Source organism: Lynx canadensis, chromosome C1 (genome assembly GCF_007474595.2).
Source record: "Lynx canadensis isolate LIC74 chromosome C1, mLynCan4.pri.v2, whole genome shotgun sequence".
In the NCBI taxonomy this organism is placed as follows: Eukaryota; Metazoa; Chordata; class Mammalia; order Carnivora; family Felidae; genus Lynx; species Lynx canadensis.
Window position 1 is genome coordinate 197,758,912 of NC_044310.1, and position 20,129 is coordinate 197,779,040.

The 20,129-nt window shown below is 36.6% G+C and overlaps 1 protein-coding gene across 1 annotated transcript in view; it reads left to right on the forward strand.

The window, feature by feature from the left end:
- The window catches only part of SPAG16 (sperm associated antigen 16), a 106,908-nt gene that overhangs the window by 31,109 nt on the left and 55,670 nt on the right, over positions 1-20,129 (forward strand). Inside the window, exon 6 of the mRNA XM_030326326.1 lies at positions 15,756-15,863. Within this exon, the coding sequence (XP_030182186.1) occupies positions 15,756-15,863 (108 nt within the window). The remainder of the gene's footprint in view (positions 1-15,755; positions 15,864-20,129) is intronic.

Sequence of the window (20,129 nt, forward strand, 5' to 3'; positions counted from 1 at the left end):
GCTGTCCAATTCTCCCAGCACCATTTGTTAAAGAGGCTGTCTTTTTTCCATTGGATATTCTTTCCTGCTTTGTCAAAGATGAGTTGGCCATATGTTTGTGGGTCTAGTTCTGGGGTTTCTATTCTATTCCATTGGTCTGTGTGTCTGTTTTTGTGCCAATACCATGCTGTCTTGATGATGACAGCTTTGTAGTAGAGGCTGAAGTCTGGGATTGTGATGCCTCCTGCTTTGGTCTTCTTCTTCAAAATTCCTTTGGCTATTCGGGGCCTTTTGTGGTTCCATATGAATTTTAGGATTGCTTGTTCTAGTTTTGAGAAGAATGCTGGTACAATTTTGATTGGGATTGCATTGAATGTGTAGATAGCTTTGGGTAGTATTGACATTTTGACAATATTTATTTTTCCAATCCATGAGCAGGGAATGTCTTTCCATTTCTTTAAATCTTCTTCAATTACCTTCATAAGTTTTCTATAGTTTTCAGCATACAGATCCTTTACATCTTTGGTTAGATTTATTCCTAGGTATTTTATGCTTCTTGGTGCAATTGTGAATGGGATCAGTTTCTTTGTCTTTCTGTTGCTTCGTTGTTAGTGTATAAGAATGCAACTGATTTCTGTACATTGATTTTGTATCCTGCAACTTTGCTGAATTCATGTATCAGTTCTAGCAGACTTTTGGTGGAGTCTATCGGATTTTCCATGTATAATATCATGTCATCTGCAAAAAGCGAAAGCTTGACTTCATCTTTGCCAATTTTGATGCCTTTGATTTCCTTTTGTTGTCTGATTGCTGATGCTAGAACTTCCAGCACTATGTTAAACAACAGCGGTGAGAGTGGGCATCCCTGTCGTGTTCCTGATCTCAGGGAAAAAGCTCTCAGTTTTTCCCCGTTGAGGATGATGTTAGCTGTGGGCTTTTCATAAATGGCTTTTATGATCTTTAAGTATGTTCCTTCTATCCCGACTTTCTCAAGGGTTTTTATTAAGAAAGGGTGCTGGATTTTGTCAAAGGCCTTTTCTGCATCGATTGACAGGATCATATGGTTCTTCTCTTTTTTTTTGTTAATGTAATTTATCACGTTGATTGATTTGCGAATGTTGAACCAGCCCTGCATCCCAGGAATGAATCCCACTTGATCATGGTGAATAATTCTTTTTATATGCTGTTGAATTCGATTTGCTAGTATCTTATTGAGAATTTTTGCATCCATATTCATCAGGGATATTGGCCTGTAGTTCTCTTTTTTTACTGGGTCTCTGTCTGGTTTAGGAATCAAAGTAATACTGGCTTCATAGAATGAGTCTGGAAGTTTTCCTTCCCTTTCTATTTCTTGGAATAGCTTGAGAAGGATAGGTATTATCTCTGCTTTAAACGTCTGGTAGAACTCCCCTGGGAAGCCATCTGGTCCTGGACTCTTATTTGTTGGGAGATTTTTGATAACCGATTCAATTTCTTCGCTGGTTATGGGTCTGTTCAAGCTTTCTATTTCCTCCTGATTGAGTTTCGGAAGAGTGTGGGTGTTCAGGAATTTGTCCATTTCTTCCAGGTTGTCCAATTTGTTGGCATATAATTTTTCATAGTATTCCCTGATAATTGTTTGTATCTCTGAGGGATTGGTTGTAATAATTCCATTTTCATTCATGATTTTATCTATTTGGGTCATCTCCCTTTTCTTTTTGAGAAGCCTGGCTAGCGGTTTGTCAATTTTGTTTATTTTTTCAAAAAACCAACTCTTGGTTTCGTTGATCTGCTCTACAGTTTTTTTAGATTCTATATTGTTGATTTCTGCTCTGATCTTTATTATTTCTCTTCTTCTGCTGGGTTTAGGCTGCCTTTGCTGCTCTGCTTCTATTTCCTTTAGGTGTGCTGTTAGATTCTGTATTTGGGATTTTTCTTGTTTCTTGAGATAGGCCTGGATTGCAATGTATTTTCCTCTCAGGACTGCCTTCGCTGCGTCCCAAAGCGTTTGGATTGTTGTATTTTCATTTTCGTTTGTTTCCATATATTTTTTAATTTCTTCTCTAATTGCCTGGTTGACCCACTCATTCGTTAGTAGGGTGTTCTTTAACCTCCATGCTTTTGGAGGTTTTCCAGACTTTTTCCTGTGGTTGATTTCAAGCTTCATAGCATTGTGGTCTGAAAGTATGCATGGTATAATTTCTATTCTTGTAAACTTATGAAGGGCTGTTTTGTGACCCAGTATATGATCTATCTTGGAGAATGTTCCATGTGCACTCGAGAAGAAAGTATATTCTGTTGCTTTGGGATGCAGAGTTCTAAATATATCTGTCAAGTCCATCTGATCCAATGTCTCATTCAGGGCCCTTGTTTCTTTATTGACCGTGTGTCTAGATGATCTATCCATTTCTGTAAGTGGGGTGTTAAAGTCCCCAGCAATTACCACATTATTATCAATAAGGTTGCTTCTGTTTATGAGTAATTGTTTTATATATTTGGGGGCTCCGGTATTCGGCGCATAGACATTTATAATTGTTAGCTCTTCCTGATGGATAGACCCTGTAACTATTATATAATGTCCTTCTTCATCTCTTGTTACAGCCTTTAATTTAAAGTCTAGTTTGTCTGATATAAGTATGGCTACTCCAGCTTTCTTTTGGCTTCCAGTAGCATGATAAATAGTTCTCCATCCCCTCACTCTGAATCTAAAGGTGTCCTCAGGTCTAAAATGAGTCTCTTGTAGACAGCAAATAGATGGGTCTTGTTTTTTTATCCATTCTGATACCCTATGTCTTTTGGTTGGCGCATTTAATCCGTTTACATTCAGTGTTATTATAGAAAGATACGGGTTTAGAGTCATTGTGATGTCTGTCTGTTTTATGCTTGTAGTGATGTCTCTGGTACTTTGTCTCACAGGGTCCCCCTTAGGATCTCTTGTAGGGCTGGTTTAGTGGTGACAAATTCCTTCAGTTTTTGTTTGTTTGGGAAGACCTTTATCTCTCCTTCTATTCTAAATGACAGACTTGCTGGATAAAGGATTGTCGGCTGCATATTTTTTCTGTCTAGCACACTGAAAATCTCGTGCCAATTCTTTCTGGCCTGCCAAGTTTCAAAAGAGAGATCAGTCACGAGTCTTATAGGTCTCCCTTTATATGTGAGGGCACGTTTACCCCTTGCTGCTTTCAGAATTTTCTCTTTATCCTTGTATTTTGCCAGTTTCACTATGATATGTCGTGCAGAAGATCGATTCAAGTTACGTCTGAAGGGAGTTCTCTGTGCCTCTTGGATTTCAATGCCTTTTTCCTTCCCCAGTTCGGGGAAGTTCTCAGCTATTATTTCTTCAAGTACCCCTTCAGCACCTTTCCCTCTCTCTTCCTCCTCTGGGATACCAATTATGCGTATATTATTTCTTTTTAGTGTATCACTTAGTTCTCTAATTTTCCCCTCATACTCCTGGATTTTTTTATCTCTCTTTTTCTCAGCTTCCTCTTTTTCCATAACTTTATCTTCTAGTTCACCTATTCTCTCCTCTGCCTCTTCCATCCGAGCCGTGGTGGTTTGCATTTTGTTTTGCATTTCCTTTAAAGTGTTTTTCAGCTCCTCGTGACTGTTCCTTAGTCCCTTGATCTCTATAGCAAGAGATTCTCTGCTGTCCTGTATACTGTTTTCCAGCCCAGCGATTAATTTTATGACTATTATTCTAAATTCACTTTCTGTTATATTATTTAAATCCTTTTTGATCAGCTCATTAGCTGTTGTTATTTCCTGGAGATTCTTCTGAGGGGAATTCTTCCGCTTGGTCATTTTGGATAGTCCCTGGTGTGGTGAGGACCTGCAGGGCACTTCCCCTGTGCTGTGGTGTATAACTGGAGTTGGTGGGCGGGGCCGCAGTCAGTCCTGATGTCTGCCCCCAGCCCACCGCTGGGGCCACAGTCAGACTGGTGTGTGCCTTCTCTTCCCCTCTCCTGGTAGCTGGGGTGGGTAGGCAAGGTGCACGGCGGCAGGGGGGGCAGGCTTAGCTCGCTTCTCCTTAGGTGATCCACTTCAGGAGGGGCCCTGTGGCAGCCGGAGGGAGTCAGATCCGCTGCCGGAGGTTTGGCTCCGCAGAAGCACAGAGTTGGGTGTTTGCGCGGAGCGAGCAATTTCCCTGGTAGGAACCGGTTCCCTTTGGGATTTTGGCTGGGGATGGGCGGGGGAGATGGCGCTGGCGAGCGCCTTTGTTCCCCACCAAACTGAGCTCTGTCGTCCGGGGGCTCCGCAGCTCTCCCTCCCTTTGTCCTCCAGCCTTCCCGCTTCCCGAGCAGAGCTGTTAATTTATGACCTCCCAGACGCTAAGTCGCGCTTGCTGTCGGAACACAGTCCGTCAGGCCCCTCCGCTTTTGCAAGCCGGACTCGGGGGCTCTGCTTGGCCGGCGAGCCGCCTCTCCGCCCCGGCTCCCTCCCGCCAGTCCGTGGAGCGCGCACCGCCTCGTCGCCCTTCCTACCCTCTTCCGTGGGCCTCTCGTCTGCGCTTGGGTCTGGCGACTCCGTTCTGCTAATCCTCTGGCGGTTTTCTGGGTTATTTAGGCAGGTGTAGGTGGAATCTAAGTGATCAGCAGGACGCGCGGTGAGCCCAGCGTCCTCCTACGCCGCCATCTTCCCTTCACTTTCCTCCATACCCATCTTAATATAGAACATTCCTATCTACCCAGAGATTTCTGTGTCCTTTCTCCATGTCCCTTGCATCTCTGCCCCTGCAATCAGTGTTTTGATATATCAGTATTCTGATATTTGACCAGTTTGCCTGTTTGAGAATTTCATAAATGGAATCATAGAATGCGCATTTATTTGTGTTTGGTATCTTATACTCAGCATAAACTCTGTAAAATATATGTATGATTTTTGAATTTATCAGTAATTTTTCCCCTTTTATTGCTATGTAGTATTCTTTTGTGTGATATATACCACATTTTGTTTACTCTTTTTCTACTGGATCGTTTTCAAATGTGGTCCCTAGTGAATAATACTACTATGAAGATTTGTGTATGTCTTCTTATGGGATTGTGTCTTCTTCTTTTGGTTAAAAACTTAGGCGTGGGATTTCTAGACTTGGTCTAGGATAAGTGCATATTTATAAGAAATCGACAGTCCATGTTCCAACATTCAGTTGGATCATTTTAAATTCTCAGTAGCAATATATGAGAGTTCTAGTTGCTCCACATTGTCACCAACATTAAGTTTCATTAAGGTTTTTTATTTTAGCCATTTTTGTAATTGTATAGTAGCGGCTTTTTATGGTTTTGATATGTACTTCCCAATACCTAATGGTGTTGAATGTGTGTGTGTGTGTGTGTGTGTGTGTGTGTGTGTACTTATTGGCTGTTCATTTCTCCTGCTTTCTGTGTAAGTCCTGCCCATTTTTAGTTGAATTGTTTGTCTTATTGTTGAGTTGTAAATGTTCTTTACATATTATGCATACAAATCTTTTATCAGAATATTGTGAATATTTTCTCCCAGTTTGTGGCTTCACTTAATTTCTTTATGGTGTCTTTGGGTGAGCAGAAGTTTTAAATTTTGATGAAGTCTAATTAATTTTTTTATAGTATTGCTTTTAATATTTTGTCTGCGATACCAATGCCTACTCCCAGGTCTGAAAGATATTATTCTGTGCTTCTAAAACCTTTAAAGATTTAGAATTTTTTATTTCAGCTTATATCTATCATTCATTTTTGTATATGGTGTAAGGCAGGAGCTACAGGTTAATTTTCTTTTTTATAAGAATATCCAATTGTTCCAGCACCATTCTTAAAAAATTTTCATCCATCCCTGAATTTCTTTGGCATATTTATTGAAAATTACTTGACCCTATAATTGTGGGTCTATTTCTAGATTCTTTTCTGTTCCATTTATCTACTTATTTGTCTTTATTCTGTTACCACACTCCTGATTACTGTAGCTTTAGGTAAGTTCTTGAGGTCAAGTAGTTATCAAACTACTTGTTCTTAGTAGTTCTTAGCTTTGTTCTTATTTAAAGATAATTTGGCTATTCTAGGTCCTTTGTATTTCCATATAAATTTTAGAGTCACTTTGTTAATTTCGGTAGAAAGGTGGGGGTTTGATATTGAGTTGAATTTATAACATGAATTGGGAAGAATGAGTGTGTGTGTGTGTGTGTGTGTGTGTGTGAGTGTGTGTCTATGTACATACACATATATTTACATATTCATATATAGTTTTAAGGATTGATGTATTTTATAAATTTTAGTCTTCTATTTACATGGTATATCCCTTCATTTATTTAGACTATCCTTAACTTAATACTGTATATTTATGAGGGAGATTGAAATTTATACCTTTTGCATCTAGTTATCTAATGCATATAGTTTGTTGTTATTTTGTGAACTCCATATCATAGAGAGTGTAGCCCCAGGGCCTATGTGTGACAAATAGGAGGGACTTAAGTGAATGTGTGCTGTTAACATTTTGACTTTTTGTTAAGCTTTTGTTAAGCTTTGTTAAGCTTTTAATAATTTTTAGAGCGCCTGGGTGGCTCAGTGGGTTAAGCGTCCAACTTTGGCTCCAGTCATGATCGCACAGTTTGTGAGTTTGCACCGTGCATCCAGCTCTCTGCTGTCAACACAGAGCCTGCTTTGGATACTCTGTCCCCTTCTCTCTCTGCCCCTCCCCAGCTTGTGCTCTAAATAAATAAGTAAACAAACAAACTTAAAAGTAATTTTTAGAGTAATTAATTGATGATTTTGCCCCTTTTTTATACCATTCCTTTAGAGTAGGTATCATTTTCCCTTCATGATGGAAATTTTAACAATGAACTGTAAAGTTAAGTCTTGCCCCATTTAGAGTACTGTGGTCCTTTGCTGGGCTTTACATTAAAGAAATATAATGCAGACCAGAAAAGTTTTATTGAGTGTACTAAAGGTTTGACAGAAAAGAAAAACTGACTAGGAATTGCAAATTAGAAGATTAAAATGTATCATTTTAAAAATAATGAAATACCTTTTTTAACCTTCTGCCTGAAAATATAAACAAAGAAAATTAAAATTAAATGGCAGTTAATATTGAAGAAAAATTAGATGCTTTAGTAAGCAGCCCTAACTTCACTTACAAAATTCACTTCTATAGAAGGTCAGAGAGTATCCAGCTTTTCTGAAGAACCATTTAATTTAATGACATTCAGAAACAAACACTGTGGAAATAAAGATAATAATGAGGCCCATAAAATTTTATGGTTTAGTGTTTAGGTAATTGCTTGTTAAATTAAGAAGGTATTTTTTCTGGACATGGGTATACCCCTTTCTTTTTTGGTTAAGAATATAATGAAATTTTTCCTCTAATATGGTTGAACCCATTTTGGCTATCCAACAATTATTCCAGTATTAATATTAGTGGGTTAAATGAACTTACAACCAGTTGAAAATAATGAAATAATTGGTAATACTGTAATTGGAAATAATGTAATACTGTTACCACAAGTTAATTTGCTTTTTGTTTATGCATGAGAAAAATACATGACAAAGATGGCCTACTTTGGTGCAGATAAACAAGTAAATGTATGCTTCCTTTTGTCAAATTGTTTAACAAAATAACCCAATAAATCTATTATTAAATGGTTGTTCCAAATACTTCATTAAAACTAGTTAATAAAATTATTTTACTGGGGGCATTCACTTAAAAATAATTTTTAAGAGCACACTATTAAATCACATTTATAATTTGAAACATGGAGATTTGGGGACAGTACTTTTATAGTATGATACAAATGTGAGTATCTTAATAGTTTATATTTTAATTATAGATTTTGATATGCTGGTTTCTTGAAATGGGGAAATTAGATAGTCATTCTGCCATTTCATTAAGAAAAAGCATGCAAATGACATATCTGATAAAGAATTAGTATCTAAAATATATAAACTTATCAAACTCAAAACCCCCAAAACAAATAATCCAGTTAAATGGGCAGAAGATAGGAATCAATCAGTATTTTTTTAAGGAAGACATCCAGATGGCCAACAGACACATGAAAAGATGTTCAATAACATCATCAGGGAAATACAAATCACAATCATGATACCACCTCACACTTGTCAGAATGGCTAAAATTAATAAGACAGGAAACAATGGATGTTGGTGAAGATGTGGAGAAAGGGAAACCATCTTACACTACTGGTGGGAATGCAAACTGGTACAGCCACTCTAGAAAATAGGAGGTGAGTTTCTCAAAAGGTTAAAAATAAAACTACCCTAATACCCAGCAATTGCACTGCTAGGTATTTACCTAAAGGATACAAAGATACTGGTTTGATTGGACACACATCCCCGATGTTCATATATCAGCATTACAATAATGGCAAAATTATGGAAAGAGCCCAAATGTCCATAGACTGATGAAGGGATAAAAAAGAAGTGGTATATACATATAATATAATATTACTTAGCCATCAAAAAGAATGAAATCTTGCCATTTGGATCAACGTGGATGGAGCTAGGGTGTATTATGTTAAGTGAAATAAGTCAGAGAAACACAAATACCATATGATTTCACTCATATGTGGGATTTAAGAAACAAAACAAATGAACATAGGGGAAGGGGAAAAGAAAGAGGGAAGCAAACCATAAAAGACTCTTAACTATAGAGAACAAACAGGATTGATGGTAAGTGGGAGATGGGCTAAATGGGTGATGGGTATTAAGGAGGGCACTTGTGTTGAGCAATGGGTGTTATATGTAACTGATGAATCACTAAATTCCACTTTTTTAAAATGTTTATTTATTTTTGAGGGAGACAGAGCATGAGCAGGGGAGGGTCAGAGAGAGAAAGAGACACAGAATCTGAAGCAAGTTCCAGGCTCTGAGCTGTCAGCACAGAGCCCAACGCGGGGCTTGAACTCACGAGCTGTGAGATCATGACCTGAGCAGAAGTTGGATGGTTAACCAACTGAGCCACCCAGGGACCCCTAAATTCTACTTCTGAAACTAATATTACACTATATGTTAGCTGAATTTTAATAAAAGTTTGAATGAATAAATAAATAGAATATAAAAAAAGAAAAAAAATGTAAGATGTGTGTTCTTTATGATACACAAATGTAAATAGAATGTTTCACTGAATAACTTTTACTTTACTGTACTTTAAATAGAATCTGGTGTCTTAGTAAAAGATTTGTTTTAAAACCACAATGATGCTGTATTAATGTAATGAGAAAATATTATATAGTTTAAAATATTAATTGTTGATACAAATATTATACATTTTATTTTTTAGTACAACTTTTATTTTCTTTTTATTAAGCATATGGGCAGTAGGAAGGTCATAACAGAAGCATCACCATGAAATGAATTTAAATTGTTTTACTGAGTAAACTTCATTTGTGCAAATAGAAAGCAAGTCCCTGAAAACCAATTTAATGGTCAGAAAAACTTTAAGGTCTAATACTTTAATCAATTCCTATGCTTTCTTTCCTGGGATAAGTACAAATAGGCCTGCAAATGTGTATTTAAAAAGGGAGTTGATGCAATGCTGCACATTTATAGTTCAGCTTAAGAAACTTGGCATTATTTTTCTAAGTATTTTTTAACCTATTATGGGTTTACATTTCAGGTAAGATAAAAAAAACATTTGCTCTTTTATATAATTCATGAAGTTGTTGAAAGTAAAACAGCTTTCTTAGACTCAAAATAGAGATTCATAAAAGTTTAAATTCTTTTATAAAGATATATAGTGTTACTAATAATCGTGTATCCTGATATTTTGTCCATTAGAAGATATTTATCTACTGGCATGCCCCCTATTTTAGGTAAATAAATCTTGCTGTTAGAGGAATTGAGTGTATCTGGTAGTTGTGGTAACAGTAAAATTTATTGAGTATTTTTATGTGCAAGATGGTATATAAGTCACTTTACATAGTTTTCTTCTAAATGAATGAGAATTCCAGTGATGTTCTTGTGTTTTCACAACAAAAAAATCAACTTAGCCTTTTTTAGTCACTCTACTCAAACTCTCTCTCTCCTCTTCATCCACTATTCATTAGGCATATGATGGCAGAGGGATTCTCTCATTTTTGGTCCATCTTAATTCACACTGAGGGTTAAAATCTGGACAAAATAAATTGTTTTTTTCATCTGATAATTGACATATTCCTCAGAATTTTTTTCGAGACTGAATATTTCAATCAACTTCAAGGTTATTGACATGGAAATGAAGTGGAGGGTTAGATGGTGGGAATAGACAATAAGTACTGTGACACACTACTTGTGATAAAAACTACAACATTTGTGGTAAAATAAAGAACATGTCAAGGAAAAGATCATGTCAAAAGGGGGGAGGTTTGAGGGTTTGAGGAAAAAGAAATAACTTGGAAGTATGCATGAGACACTTTCACCATATGCCATATGTGACTTGATCTTTAAGTAAGGTCTCACTGATCATAATTTGCCCTATCAGGAGCCTGAAAACCTAAGCTCATCCCATTTCTTGGGCAGCATCCCAGTAACTGCTCCTCAGTGATTGCTCTGACATAGCTCTTAATGCAGAAATCTATCTTTTTGCATTTATTTTATGTGAATCTGAATTTGGAAATTCTGTGAGACAAAGAAGTAGATTTATTACATTCTGACCTTTAGTGCATTGTAAGAACTCTAATTCAGTCCACCCATTCTTCAGAACATGGGAATCTCAGTGCAGTAGTTAACTAGGTTAGTTTTTCAGTTAACTAAGACTGTTAGCTACTTTTTCATTATAATTATATTTTACATTATCAGATTGAAACTAATGTATTATCGAGGTAGGTGAAATATTCCTATTAATTTTTTACCTACAGCCCAGGCTTAGAAAGAATAGTCTTGCTTGCTTTCTATCACAGGTTTGCAGAAGGTATATCCAGTTGAAGAATGTTTCTTATTATAATACTGATACTAAAGAGCCTTTTTTTTTTTTTAAATTTTTTTTTAACGTTTATTTATTTTTGAGACAGAGAGAGACAGAGCATGAACGGGGGAGGGGCAGAGAGAGAGGGAGACACAGAATTGGAAGCAGGCTCCAGGCTCTGAGCCATCAGCCCAGAGCCCGACGCGGGGCTCGAACTCATGGACCACGAGATCGTGACCTGAGCTGAAGTCGGATGCTTAACCGACTGAGCCACCCAGGCGCCCCTAAAGAGCCTTTTTTATCAAGTTACCAATTATTTTACTAAAATGATCTGCAGGTGGTATATATGTCTTATATGCACTTCCAGAATAAAATCTTGGTTTTCCAGAACATATATGCTTTCTTTTTCACAATTATCAGAACTAAGTAGCCGAATACCATTGTCTTTTAACCATATATTCAAGCACATTTAGAATTAAATTTGGTAAAATATTTTATTTGTAATTATTTTGAATTATCCTGTTTTAAATATGTATTTCAATTCTGTAAACCAATTCTTTTTGTAAGTAGATGAATTGTAAATTATTTTGGCAGCATACATTTAATTTTCTTTTACTTAAATGAAATGTGAATGACTCTTCTTGAAGCTATAGGTGGTGGCCGGTTCATCTCCCAACCCTATATACACTATGTTGGTGAGAATCCTTCAATGTGAATTATAATGGAATCTTTATTTCTTTAATTATCTTTAGAATTGCTCAATACTGGATTTGAACTGATTACTAAATAGTTTTTTTTTTTCAGGAAGGAATTAGCAGTGATATTTTTAGATGTTTTAATTTAAATTCCAGTTAATATATAGTGTGATATTAATTTTAGGTGTATAATATAGAGATTCAGCACTTTCATATAACACCCGGTATTTATTACAACTACCCTCCTTAATCTCCATCACTATTTAACCCATCCCCAACGACTTCCTTTCTGGTAACCATCAGTTTGATCTTTATAGTTACATGACTCTTTTTTCCCCTTTGCTCCTTTGTTTTATCTCTTAAATTTCACATGAGTGAAATCATATGGTATTTGTCTTTCTCTGACTTATTTCACCTAGCTCCATTCGTGTTGTTGTGAATGGCAAGATTTCATTCGTGTTTAGGGCTGAGTAATATTCCATTGTATGTATATATTGCATCTTCTTTATGTATTTACTAATCGATGGATGCTTGGGCTGTTTCCATAATTTGACTATTGTAGATAATGCTGTTATACACATCAGGGTGCATGTATCCATTTGAATTAGTAGTTTTGTATACTTTAGGTAAACACTAGTAGTACAATTGCTGGATCATAAGGTAGTTCTATTTTTAACTTTTTGAGAAACCTGCATACTGTTTTCCATAGTAGGCTGTACCAGTTTTCATTCCTACTGATAGTGCAAGAGGGTTCCCCTTTCTCCATATCCTCACCAACATCTGTTGTTTTCTTGTGTTGTTGATTTTAGCCATTCTGACAGGTGTAAGGTGATATCTCATTATAGTTTCTTTTTTAAGTTTATTTATTTTTGAGAGAGAACATAAGTGGGGGGAGCAGAGAGACAGAGAGAAGGAGACACAGAAGCAGTCTCCAGACTCTGAGCCATCAACGCAGAATCCCATGTGGGGCTTGAGCCATGTACTGTGAGATCATGACATGAACTGAAGTTGGACACTTAACTGACTGAGCCACCAAGGTGCCCCCTCATTGTAGTTTTGATTTGTATTTCCTTGATCATCAGTGATATTGAGCATCTATTCATGTGTCTGTGGCCATCTGGATGTCTTCTTTGGAAAAATATGTCTCCTGCTCATTTTTAACTTGATTATGTATTTTTGGATTTTGAGTTTTATAAATTTTTTATACATTTTGAATACTAGCCCTTTTTCAGATATGTCATTTGCAAATATCTTCTCCCTTTCTGTTGTTTGCCTTTTAGTTTTGCTGTTTCCTTTGCTGTGCAGAAGCTTTTTACTTTGATGAAGTCCCAATAGTTTATTTTTGCTTTTCTTTCCCTTTCCTCAGGAGACACCTTGAAAGAAGTTGCTATAGCCAATGTCAAGGAGGTTACTGCCTGTGTTCTCTATAGGAATTTTATGGTTTCTGGCCTCACATTTAGGTCTTTAATCCATTTCGAATTTATTTTTGTGTATGGCATAAGAAAGTGGTCCAGTTTTATTCTTTTGCATGTAATTGTCCTGTTCCAAACACCATTTGTCAAAGAGACAGTCTCTTTCCCATTGGATATTCTTTCCTGATGTGTTGGAGATTAATTGACCATAAAATTAGGGGTTCATTTCTGGGCTTTCTATTCTGTTCTACTGATATATGTGTCTATTTTTGTGCCAGTACCATAGTGTTTTTTAAGTGATTCTTTTTATTTTAAAAATTAATTAATTAATTAATTAATTAATTATTTTTGAGAGAGATACAGAGAGCAGGGGTAGGGGGAAGAGGGAGAGAGAATCTTAAGCAGGCTGCATGCCCTGCATGGAGTCTGACTTGGGGCTTGATCTCACTTTTGTGGGATTACAACCTAAGCCAAAATCAAGAGTTGGACACTTAAATGACTGAGCCACCCAGTACCATACTGTTTTTTTTTCAATATGTGAAGTTTATTGTCAAATTGGTTTCTATACAACACCCAGTGCTCATCCCAAAAGGTGTCCTCCTCAATACCCATCACCCACCCTCCCCTCCCCCCCACCCCCCATCAACCCTCAGTTTGTTCTCAGTTTTTAAGAGTCTCTTATGCTTTGGCTCTCTTCCACTCTAACCTCTTTTTTTTTTTTTTTCCTTCCCCTCCCCCATGAGTTTCTGTTAAGTTTCTTAGGATCCACATAAGAGTGAAACCATATGGTATCTGTCTTTCTCTGTATGGCTTATTTCACTTAGCATCACACTCTCAAGTTCCATCCATGTTGCTACAAAGGGCCGTATTTCATTCTTTCTCATTGCCATGTAGTACTCCATTGTGTATATAAACCACAATTTCTTTATCCATTCATCAGTTGATGGACATTTAGGCTCTTTCCATAATTTGGCTCTTGTTGAGAGTGCTGCTATAAACATTGGGGTACAAGTGCCCCTGTGCATCAGTACTCCTGTATCCCTTGGGTCAATTCCTAGCAGTGCTATTGCTGGGTCATAGGGTAGGTCTATTTTTAATTTTTTGAGGAACCTCCACACTGTTTTCCAGAGTGGCTCCACCAATTTGCATTCCCACCAACAGTGCAAGAGGGTTCCCATTTCTCCACATCCTCTCCAGCATCTAGAGTCTCCTGATTTGTTCATTTTGGCCACTCTGACTGGCATGCGGTGATATCTGAGTGTGGTTTTGATTTGTATTTCCCTGATGAGGAGCGACATTGAGCATCTTTTCATGTGCCTGTTGGCCATCCGGATGTCTTCTTTAGAGAAGTGTCTATTCATGTTTTCTGCCCATTTCTTCACTGGGTTATTTGTTTTTTGGGTGTGGAGTTTGGTGAGCTCTTTATAGATTTTGGATACTAGCCCTTTGTCTGATATGTCATTTGCAAATATCTTTTCCCATTCCGTTGGTTGCCTTTTAGTTTTGTTGGTTGTTTCCTTTGCTGTGCAGAAGCTTTTTATCTTCATAAGGTCCCAGTAGTTCATTTTTGCTTTTAATTCCCTTGCCTTTGGGGATGTGTCAAGTAAGAAATTGCTATGGCTGAGGTCAGAGAGGTCTTTTCCTGCTTTCTCCTTTAGGGTTTTGATGGTTTCTTGTCTCACATTTAGGTCCTTTATCCATTTTGAGTTTATTTTTGTGAATGTTGTGAGAAAGTGGTCTAGTTTCATTCTTCTGCATGTTGCTGTCCAATTCTCCCAGCACCATTTGTTAAAGAGACTGTCTTTTTTCCATTGGATGTTCTTTCCTGCTTTGTCAAAGATTAGTTGGCTATATGTTTGTGGGTCTAGTTGTGGGGTTTCTATTCTATTCCATTGGTCTATATGTCTGTTTTTGTGCCAAGTACCATACTGTTTTGATTGCTACAAGATTTAATATAACTTGAAGTGGAGAATTATGATGCCTCCAGCTTTGCTTTTCTTTTTCAAAGTTGCTTTGGCTATTTGGGATCTTTTGTGGTTCTGTACAAATTTTAGAATTTTTTTTTCTGTGAACAATGATGGTGGTATTTTGGTAGGGATTGCATTAAATGTGTAGATTGCTTTGGGTAGTATACACATTTTAGCATATTTGTTCTTCTAATCCATCAATGCATGGAATGTCTTTCCATTTCTTTGTGTCATCTTCAATTTCTTTCATTAGTGTTTTATAGTTTTCAGAGTACAGGTCTTTCACCTCTTTGGTTAGGTTTATTCCTAGGCATCTTAATGTTTTTGGTGCTCTTGTAAATGGGATTGATTCCTCATTTTCTCTTTCTGCTGCTTCATTATTAGTGTGTGGATATGCAGCAGATTTCTGTATGTTGATTTTGGATCCTGCGAATTTACTGTATTTGTTTATCAGTTCTAATATTTTTTTGGTGCTGTCTTTTGAGTTTTACATATATATCATGTCACCTGAAATAGTGAAAGTTTGACTTCTTCCTTGCCAATTGCAGTATCCTTTATTTCTTTTTATTTTCTGATTGCTATGGCTAGGACTTTCAGTACTTGTTGAATAAAAGTGGTGAGAGAGGACATCCCTGTCTTGTTCCTGACTATAGAGGAAAAGCTTTTAATTTTCCTCCATTGAGGATAATATTAACTGTGGATTTTCATATATGGCCTTTATTATATTGACTTGATGTATCCTCTAAACCTACTTTGTTGAGAGGTGTTTTTTTTTTTTTTTTTTTTTACCATGAATGGATGTTGTACTTTGTCAGATACTTTTTTGGAGTTAGTGATTTTTAAAATTATTATTATTTTTTAGCAAGGCTAGAGAAGACCTGCTGAAAACTCAAAAAGAACGTGATTTTCATCGAATGCACCACAAGCGAATAGTCCAGGAAAAAAACAAGTTAATTAATGACCTCAAAGGGTAAGCTGCTAATATTTGTCGGTATATTTATTAAGGAGTTATTTAATTACTGTTAAGTAACTTGGCCTCGTTAGAAGTTTTCATGTAAAATAATCATTCAACATTTATTGGTATTTACTGTATGCCAGATACTATACTATGTGTTTGAAATACAGAGATGAATAAGTTAAGGTCCTTGCTGTAATGGTTCTCAGAGACTAATGGGATGTGTGATGGGGGAGGAGTTAAACTGAAATATTCTGCATTGTTGCTATGCCAACCAAGGGCAGTCACCTCAACCAGACTGGGTGTGAGAGGGTTTCAAGGACCTATTTCCAGAGGAATTCTGGAGTGTAGGTTAACAGAGTGAGGGAGCAGGGCGCTTTGGGCAGATGGTACATACCCTGCAAAGGCACCAAGTCATGAAAGAACATGGCATATTCACCATATTGTACCCATAGAGAACAAAGTATAAAGCCTACTTGACAAGGGTGAGGTGGAGGGGGCATATACTGAATGACCTTGAATTTATCCTAAGGTTTTTAGAAATAGTATATATTCAGATTTATTTTCCCTCCTCTCTTCCTCTCTTACTTCCAAAAATATTCCCTTTTGCATTTTTATACAGGTCTTTTTCAGAACTGTAGGTTGTATTTTGTTTTCAAAGTACATTCTTTAAATTTGGGAATTGTTCTATACTCAGGACCATATAGGGGTCTGTGGCTCCTACTGGTCATGTGGACATCCTTTAAAGGTAGCTAAGCTTTTTTTGTCTAAAGATAAATAATTGTTGTGCCTTCATTAGGGTGAGCCACCCATTTACCCAGAGGAAAAGCAGAAAGGTATTTTAATTGTGTGTATGTGTATGTGTATGTGTATGTGTGTGTGTGTGTGTGAATGTGCATACACAGCCACATGTACGGTTAAGTGAGTTTGAATCACAGCACATTCTTTCATGGGAAAGATCTCAGGTTTGATTCTATTCTCACTTTCTGTGCTAATACAAACAGGTTTCAGTACTTCAGTACTTCAGTTACTTGGATATGTGACAGTCTAAGAGCATGTTTGTATCCAGTTGTGGCAGCTGAAATATGTTGTTCACTGTCACTGCCTGGATATTCTACTCTTCGGTAAATTGAATTTTTTTAGTTGCTTTTTTTTTCATTGAGTGTCTAGCCTATGTTTAAAAATAGATCATACTTGTTATATTTCCTAGTATGTTTAAAGGGAATACTATTATAATTCATTTCTTATAAAAATTCAGCAATGTCAGATTATACTTTTTGTAATCCTCAGATGCCCTGGTGAAGAAACTCACATTACACTGTAATATAACTACAACTTTTGTTTTCAGCTAGCCTTTATTCCCACATTTAATTATTAAGGATACTGTCTCCATTTAACCATTTGGATGAATCGATAATATGTGTTTTCTAAGTACCTAAAACAAAAATTCAGTGATATCATCAGAGTCATTAATAAAAAAAAACAACCAGCAACTAAACATGCATAATAAAGCAGCTATAAGGAAGAATTTTTTTTAATTTTTTTTAATATTTATTTATTTTTGAGACAGAGAAAGACAGACCATGGATGGGGGAGGGTCAGAGAGAGGGAGACACAGAATCTGAAGCAGGCTCCAGGCTCTGAGCTGCCAGCACAGAGCCTGAGGCGGTGCTCGAGCTGGTAGACTCTGAGATCATGACCTGAGCCAAAGTCGGATGCTTAACTGACTGAGCCACCCAGGTGCCCCAAGGAAGAATGTTTTCGTTTTTTTTTTTTTTAACGTTTATTTATTTTTGAGACAGGGAGAGACAGAGCATGAAGGGGGGAGGGACAGAGAGAGAGGAAGACACAGAATCTGAAGAGAGGAAGACACAGGCTCCAGGCTCTGAGCTGCCAGCACAGAGTCCGACATGGGGCTCAAGCTCACGGACTCTGAGATCATGACCTGAGCCGAAGTCCGACGCTTAACCGACTGAGGCACTCAGGAAGAATGTTTTTTGATGCCAGGCTAAATTAGAGTCTAACTTCTCTATGTTAATATTTTACCCAAATATTTCAGTTATATATTTATGTTTTTTCTCATTGTAAACTACAAAAGGTCACTCTTAATTTCTTTCTGTAAATTGTTTAAATCGATAATTAGTTGATTTTACTATCAGCTTTACAGTAGTTCTCATTTAATGTGAGTGTCTTATTACGAATGTATTCATTTTTAGAATTATTAATATCAAAGTTAGAACTTAAATTTTTTTGATATTTATTTTTGAGAGAGAGAGACAGAGCATGAGCGGGGGAGGGGCAGAGAGTGAGGGAGACACAGAATCCAAAGTAGAAAGCAGGCTTCATGTTCTGAGCTGTCAGCACAGAGCCCGATGTGGGGCTTGAACCCATAAACAGTGATATTATGACCTTAGCTGAAGTCAGACGCTTAACCGACTGAGCCACCTAGCGGTCCCTCAAAGTTAGAGCATAGAAGCAGATGAATTATGAGGTACTTATGGAATTTACAAAACAGACATACTCTTTCAGATTGACTAAACAGGTATTTTTTTAATGTTGTTTCCTTGTTATATTCTACATAATGGTAATTCTTTGGGCAGAGGATTATCAAGTCATATCCCATGAATGAGTTAGGTACTAAAGTCAGTAAATAAAAGAAAAACTGTACCATCAATAATAATAATCCTTCAATTTTCCACAAATTACAGCACACATTTTTGTGTATATAACTCTGTACCTGAATATGTGCTTATAAATATATATAACTTTAGGGAAGTGTGCAATATACAGCAAAGTGTATATATATATATATGTATATATATATATATATATGCTAAGCACATTAATGGAATGGGGGATAGGATTGTACATATTTGTTATATTTTTATTTTGTTACTCTCTCTTGCTTTGCTGAATATAGTTGAATTTTGATACACATTATATATATGTAACTTAACTCTAGTGCTTATGTTTTATTGCTGCTGGCAATGAAATATAATCATAAATTATGTTAAGAGAAACATGACTTACAAGTCAATGACTTTTATAAATAATTTCTTGAAAATGCACAAAACAAGGATTACTCTTTTATTTTTTAATAGAAAAACATTTAAAATTATTTTGGGGCTCTTATGCTTGGGGCCATGTTTGAATAGAACTGAACTAGCTCTCTAACTGGAAATAGATTAGCTCTTCAACTGCAATGAACTACAAAACTGAACAGAACTTTTGGCAGTTGTTTTTTCAGATGTTGGAAAATTGGCAGAGTAGGACTGTGATGCCTAAGAAAAGGGAACTATTCAAAGTGAGCAGCATGATCACCCCAGATTTTTGCACAGAAGTACTATTCAGACAATAGTGTTACAAAGTAGAGCACGGGGTGCAGTAGTCTTTGATTAACTGATGAGGCAGAGATCTGAGTGCAGTGCTACTGAGGGGACTGGAATTTGCAGGATAGGATCACAAAAGGAGGGAGGTGCATGAAAGGAATTTAAGAAATATTTGTAGTAGTTCCCTTTAGTCTTTGACCAAATACTAAGTTATGGAAAAGTGAAAAAAAATGATGCCTCCAAAGAACAGCTCATGGGAAACTGAGCTAAATGGAGATTCCAGAGGTTAAAGATGTAGAAATTCTGACCAGCTCAATGGATGAACCTCACTGAAAATTCTGAGCATTCAGTTAAGACCCTAGGTAAGACATGCCATAGGAGAAGAGTTATTCTAGCCTTGGAGAGGGAACTACTTTGACTTGCCCTAATAAAAGATTAAAAGTAAACTTTGGAAAGTTCAAACTGTCAACCATTAAATTAACTATCTGCCAGAACAAAACTCTTTTAAAGGAAGATAATAAAATTCAGATAAATGTATGTCCAACATACAAAAAAATATGTAACATATATAGAAGCAGGAAAATGTGTCCCATAGCCAGGAACAAATAGAAACAGACTCAGAAATGAAAGAAATAACAGAATTAGTAGCGCTTATGAAATGTTCAGAATTTTAAAGAAAATAATGAATATAATGAGTGAACAGTTGAGAAATTGCAGAAGTGAAATGAGAAATATAAACAAAGAACCAAATGGAAGTTCTCAAACTGAAAAATGTATTTTCAAAAAAATTTACTAAGGGAAAAAGCTGAAAAGAATTAACAGAGCCTCACAAGAAAAGGCTAAAAAAATAAACCAAATTGTGCCTGTGAGGCAATTTCAAATTGTCTGTCACAAGTCAGAGGAAGACACTGGAGTGGCCTTCTCAACTCTGATAGCTTACTCCAACAATCTG